Source organism: Anguilla rostrata, chromosome 1 (assembly GCF_018555375.3).
Source record: "Anguilla rostrata isolate EN2019 chromosome 1, ASM1855537v3, whole genome shotgun sequence".
In the NCBI taxonomy this organism is placed as follows: Eukaryota; Metazoa; Chordata; class Actinopteri; order Anguilliformes; family Anguillidae; genus Anguilla; species Anguilla rostrata.
In genome coordinates, this window is record NC_057933.1 from 57,134,504 (window position 1) to 57,141,122 (window position 6,619).

Consider the following 6,619-nt stretch of genomic DNA (forward strand, 5'->3'; position numbering starts at 1 on the left):
GTATGCTGGAAACTAAATCAAATCATCAGTCAGATCTGTTTAAGATAAAAGTTTAGCCAAATTCAGTTGATACTTAACAGTCTCACGTGTACAAAGCACCACACGGACAGGAAGCTATTTTGCTAATTCATTCAAATTACTTGGGTTAAAACTGAACAAATATTTGCGTTATATTTTATTCTCAAATGGTGAGGATGGTGATAATTAAAATTCATGAAGTATCACAAGGTCTTAATTAGTGTTAATAAAACATGTTTAATCTCTAATGAGGGACAATCTACCCTCTTAGTATCACATTATGTCAGAAACAGATATACATGTTACAAAGAACAGATATTCCATATTAATTGAAATAACTCTAATCATATCAGCTCTCCGGCAACTAATGCTGTCAATGTCTGTAAATGTACTGTGGCAAACGAGAGTTCACTTTATTACAGGCTAGTAGATAGTCCTTCAGCTGAAATCAGCAGTCCTAGATGCTGAAATGTAGACACCTGGTCACTGAAAATAAACTATTTGTACAAAATTAAGAGGCCAAGTGAATCGTTAGTTTAAAAATTTGTTTAAGCAGAAAAGTATGTAAGAAATTCCAAATTTGAGCAAATCGAATTGGGAGAAAATCATAAAAACATTCAGAGCTACTTCAAAAAGGGAGACAGAAGGCCAGCTATTCCATACTGCATTGTTCCACTGAATTTACAAACAAAGGCCTCAGCCTTATTAAAGGAAAGTAACACAAAACAGGAACACAAAAAAGAGATTTTTAATGTTTCTGTACATTTTTAGTTCTACTTTCCTTGTGGACATTTCCTTTTAGTTATGAATGTGTGCATCTCTTTGCGGAGTGTTTGTTCCCTGTTTTTATGCAATAGTTTTCACTTTGCCTAAACAGTGTTGTCAGAAATGGCTCAGCTGTCCAGAAGAATCTCTGTGGTACTTGGTAAACCCTAGATTTAGACATTGTTTTGCATTCTTTTACCTGTTTTCTCATTAATTGAAGGCGCGTACACTGAGGGAATCATATATGCTGTTTGTGTGACATTATCAAACATGTCCCCTTTCCCCCAGGAATACAAAAGGGTTCAGAACATCTACATTTAAGGTACATTACACAGACTGAGGCTCAGTTCAAATACTTGTACATCACTCTACACTGAGTTCACATCAAACCTTTCCCGATTCTGTCAATTGAATGTACATACACGCAGATTTCTCTCCAGTTACTTAAAGCACTGACACATGGATATTCAGTACTAAAATTTCTGATCAATTTCCCACTAAATATAAGCAACATATAATGTACTGGACCATTTGCTTTACTTTACTGTGGCAGTGCACAGTATTGTACAGCCACAGTCAAGGTCCCCATTTGACCATAAATCTTACTCGTGTACATATCCACATACTCAGGATGAGGGTGTTATGAGGAGACACTTATCCCCACCCCCAACCCTCCCCCTCCCTCTCCCCCTCCCCCAGACATTTCTGCCTCTCCCTCCTGCCATCTCTTTCTATAACCATATTGGGTTTATGAAATTTTTATCTCTCCCATTCTCTTTTGTCTGGAACTCAGCTGTTTACAGAAACTCAGCAAACCAATCAATGATCAACTTAAGCAGGGAAAGCACCAATCCAGTTCTGTCAGTGTCATACTTATTGACCATTTAAGACAAAATGAAATCAGAACAAGTAGCACCCTGGCATTATATAAAACCCCTTACAATTAATAACTCCTGGTACAATGTTTGAAAACCGGCAAATGAAAAAGGTGTCAATCTAATGACTGTCCCATGATCCACAAGGTTGGTGTGTATTTAAGGAGCTGTAAGGCTGGAGAAAGTAATTGAGTTACAAGTTCTATGTGGACGCAGTTCAAGCAGGCAGTCCTGTGTGAGGGTGTACGCAGGCATAGGGGAGTGGCATATATGGAGGATTGTCCTGCAGAGAAATGGGGGCCAGGGGGATGGGGGTGTTACTGCTGGCTGACACCCATCTGTTGGTGTTCAGCCTCAGGCTCCTCCTCCATGTCTGCATGGTGATCTGTGAAGGTGTCATCATCAGTGTCAGGAAGACCCAGGAGCTGAGAATAGAAGGTGAATCAGTGTAATGGATAAGGCTCAGAAGCTATGGTCTCTTCCTAGGCAATATATATGGCATACAAGCCACGGAAATTCTTGTATGGGCTAGGAGAAAGATAAAATAAATAAAGAAGCTTCAATCAACATGATCTGGACATCCAACACTAAATATAACTTTCACAACAACCCCCCCCACCCCCCACCCCCGTGGAAAAAATAAATAAATGAATACAACTCCACTGAATTGCTGATCTAAATTGACGGAATGTGTGGTACTCACTGGCCTGAAGGATCTGAACACCTTGTTCAGGATCTCCAACAGGGTTTTCTTCCCACAGGAGAAGATGTAGTCCTGGGCCAGTTGCAGGAAGGGCAAACAGTCCTCACTCTCACTCCACACATGCTGAGAAGGATACGGACCAATCAGCATACAGCAAAATCAGACCATGAACAACCAAACCAAAGCTTATTAAATTAGATTTAATACACTGCCCACTGCCTAAACTGAATACTGACATAGTTCAACTTGGATGAACTTCCAGTGACAGCGTTCCCTCAAAGATTTGATTATGCAGCCTTCAGGTATTGAATCCAGAATTCTAACCGCTGCTCTCCAGTTCTGCTGTTACCCCAAGCCTACATCCACTTTTCATAAACAACACTATCTCACACCTGGATCATTTCAATTGACAATTGCCGCCACAGCTGGGATATCACAATCTGCATTTTGTCCTGTGCTGACCATAGTGCTGGATAAGCTCTTATGGTGCACCAGAAAATGCATCAATTTCCCCACATCCAATGAAGATATTCAACATGTTAAGCAGTAGTTTTTTGAACTGTGCATTTTCAGGTCGGCTTTCTTTGCAAAATGCGATTAGCAGGCTGTCCTAAAACAAAACACGTATTGTATTGTTTGCAATCATTGTTCTTGTATTTACTGGACTGCACAGTGGCCAGCCATTACTTTTCAACTTCAGTGAGCACTTTTTATGCCATAATTAAATGTAATACACACTTGTAAATGACACTGACAAACCCACTGCAATTCGCTGTGCGACCACTGGATGCCGCACGGAACGTGACATATTTCAAAGCAATTCTCATCATTGTATTTATTGAACTGCATTTCCATGCCAAAATGAAATGTAATCAACTCTCCAATCGTAGTCCAGAAGTGATCTGCGGGTGTGGCATGGTTGTCCGTAAGAAAATGATACTGGGGTCTAAGCTACACCCTGCAGTGGTAAAGGTCATATTGTCGACATGTGGCAGTGCTGCTGTGCCTCATTACACAGACCTCATTAAATGAATTATCTCTGGTCAATGGGGTGCCAGCCTCCATTGTAGCAACAGCCACTTTGATTAAATCAGCTACCGTCGTAGCCGCATTTGTTACCATTTTAACGGTACATCATAAAAAAATAGAGCATAGATACACAAATCCAGCCCTGGAATCCAAATCCAGTTCTGGTTTTCTTTTCTCCCAGGTAATTAACTGAACAATTAGTGATGGCCTACAGATTGGCCAGTATTCTCACAGACTGACTCCCAGATAAAAGAGTCACCAGCAGCAGTATTGGCATGAATAGGGTTGACAAATTTACTATTTTGTAGATAGCAGATACATAACACAGCTGGAAGCTTAATGGAAACAAAACTGTGATACCAATACCATGAACTGAACCAAATCCGTGTTGACAAGTTGTACCCCTAATTGAAACAAAATAAGTCATTATCTAATCTGTGGTAATGAGCAGAATGATTTCCAACTTGCAATGCTGCTGACTTTAATGCATAAGCTCAAAACAAATGGAAAAGAAACTGGAGGGACAGAGCTCTAGAGATATCAGTATTGGCTTCTTGTATAGGACTAATATTATTTATGTTTTAATTCACAGAGCCATATTCATCCACAACCATGAAAATGATTATTAAATTATCATAACATTGGAAAGGTATGTTGAAATATTAATCTGATCTCATTTTAGAAAGATTTTGGCCAAAAATTCAAATTTAGTTTTCTTTTTGGGAGACTGGGGGTTTGATAAACTGACCTGGGTTAATCCAATGCCCCTTGAGCTAATATCAACACTGGTCTGCTCCATGCAACAGGACCCTGTGGTGCATAACACTTGAGGTCTGATGGAAATATTGTATGTGGTATTGGTTTGCTAGATGAAAACATGGCTGGAGAAGAATAATTTACTAAGAGAAATGATGAATCACCTGATGTCCAGCTAAAGCTGAAATGTCTTTTCTATAACTTTATGTACTGTGAGGCCATGATCCATATCCCCATTTGTAAAATAGACTCAAACCTGACTAATCCTTCAGGCTGCGAGCCCTCATAATTACATTCTACACTTGATAACCCTTTGCCTCCTGTAACCAGTAGTCCAAATGAACAATGCAACCATAAAAATGTTGTTGAGTTGCCAATATTTTACACAAAAATATGTGCCTGTGAATGTTTAAATTACATTGTTGAATTGTAAAGAATCTCAACTCAATAACCTCTGTAGTATATTAACACTGAATGTTTTACCTCTTTACCACACTTTGTGTTATATACATTTATGATAAGAGCTCAATAAATAAAGTTATTATTATTATTAATAATAATTATATAAACTGAATTTCTATTAATTTACACAGAAACAGAACACCACTTGAAGAGCAGACAGTGAATGTTTACTTGGGTAACTTCATCAGATTTGTCCTTGCCTATCATGAAATGCATAATTTTGTAAATGACTGGTCAACTGTTTGCATTCATACGTCAAAGAGATTGTCAGTCGTGGTGCTCAGTGATATGGTCAAGACAGCTACTGTTTTTGGCTGGACCGTAACAGCGGGGCCAGCTCTACAAACGCGAATGTCTGTGATTGAGTGACTGAGTGATGAAGTTACACCATTGGTCGGCCGAGTCATGAAGTTACACTATTGGTCGACCGGTCCAGCCATATACTAGGTTTTGACCTGGTCTCCTTACTGCTTTTAAGCCACTGTTCATTGTTGAATTGTTGTCCATTACATACACATACTGAAAAAATCCTACCAGCGTGTTTCTGTATGTGTATTCTTGGCTCGATTCGCATAAAACTAAGCAGACGATTGCTGAAAAGGCAGGCAATGTTCCTGCAGGCATCAGCAGCAATAAACTTAAGTGATTAACTGCAAACAAAAGTAGACACTGCCGTAATCATCACGTGCATGACATGTTTGCTCCAGTTCTCAGTGTTTGTGTTTGTTTGTAATGCTATGTTGATACATGACTTTGTGCTTGAATAAATGTAGTTACATATTACTTTGACAAATTATTATTATTATAATTATTATTGTTATTGATATTATTTGTGTTTTATAATAATTACAATAATTATTGTTATTATTATTACTATTATTATTATTATTATTATATAGGATGGTATTGTAAAAGTATACAGTAGTACACGTATGTCCCTTTCCAGGGTCGTTTGCTGTACATATTATTCATTCTCCCTCTCAAGGCCATACGGTCTACATTTCACTCCTTTTAGCGTTACTCGGCCCGTGAGCAATGCCCGAAAAGTAAACATTTCCGCAAGGACAAAAGTCAGTAAACAGTGCTCTAAAGCTTCACATTTGAAGTTTAGCAGCAAGCATAATGCAACAAACTTCGTCTATACCAGATTATATAATGACAAGTGCACTGCTTTATTAGTTCAAGAGGAATTACACCGAGAGAGAGAGAGAGAGAGAGAGAGAGAGAGAGAGAGAGAGAGAGAGAGAGAGAGATACCTAGTTATACTTACAAAATTGTCAGCACCATTCATGTCTGGACACACGACATAAAATGACAGTCCCGGTTCTGCATAGAAATCCAACCGCCTCTCATTTGTCTCCTCTGTTGCTATAAGATCAAACGGGTTCCCGGAAGACCATTCCTGGGCTATATCAACTAGATGTTTGAATTCCATCTTTTGTCAGCTGTTTTATGTAGACTACCTGAGAACAGAGAGATCCGGAACAGCGACTTAAAGTGATACGTTTCTCGTGCCCTCTGTAATCTCAAATGTAAAGCCAACGACCAATCATAAAAGCTAACACCCCGTCAGCATGTTGAATTTGGGAATGAGTTGCTATCACGCGGCGTACGGGGCAGCGGTCTGCCTCAGCTCTTATTTTCGCCCGAGTATCCTACTCTGGGCAACAACACACGCACACTGATTTTGAACGTAACGTCATCTAACGTGATGACGAAAGGCTAAACAACCAGCCAAAGCACAGCCCATGAATGGGTGCGACTGTCACAAGCTGGTGACAAGTTGTCCCAGCTTACTTTTTAACGTTTATTGATGTTGTAAATTCTCTGCTATGACATGTAGCTTATGCATTATATTCAAACAATGTAGCCGATGCTTGTTTTGAGACCAATGTAAGCCGTTATAGGCTGATAGAAACTGAGAGGGTAGGCTAGAGAGTGAGCATTTAATGACAGCAATGTGTGATTAATCTTTGTAAATTTGGTCTACATCAGGCTATTCACAATTCTC

The 6,619-nt window shown here is 39.2% G+C and overlaps 1 protein-coding gene across 1 annotated transcript; it reads right to left on the bottom strand.

Moving 5' to 3' along the window:
- Positions 1 to 235: 235 nt before the first annotated feature.
- LOC135259584 (maturin-like) lies at positions 236 to 6,277 on the bottom strand. Its single transcript, XM_064344108.1, has 3 exons — positions 5,879 to 6,277; positions 2,362 to 2,484; positions 236 to 2,083 (listed from the first exon to the last, which is right to left on the bottom strand). Exons 1-3 carry the CDS (start codon positions 6,041 to 6,043, stop codon positions 1,976 to 1,978), a joined length of 396 nt encoding a protein of 131 aa, XP_064200178.1. The 5' UTR covers positions 6,044 to 6,277; the 3' UTR covers positions 236 to 1,975.
- Between the last annotated feature and the right edge of the window lie 342 nt (positions 6,278 to 6,619).

Excerpts from the sequence above, each read along its gene's own strand:
- LOC135259584 (XM_064344108.1), bottom strand. The coding sequence starts at position 6,043 with ATGGAATTCAAACATCTAGTTGATATAGCCCAGGAATGGTCTTCCGGG. Across the intron at positions 2,485-5,878 it reads TGAATGGTGCTGACAATTTT|CATGTGTGGAGTGAGAGTGA; the intron begins GTAAGTATAACT and ends TATCCTTCTCAG. Across the intron at positions 2,084-2,361 it reads TGTTCAGATCCTTCAGGCCA|CTCCTGGGTCTTCCTGACAC; the intron begins GTGAGTACCACA and ends TTCTATTCTCAG.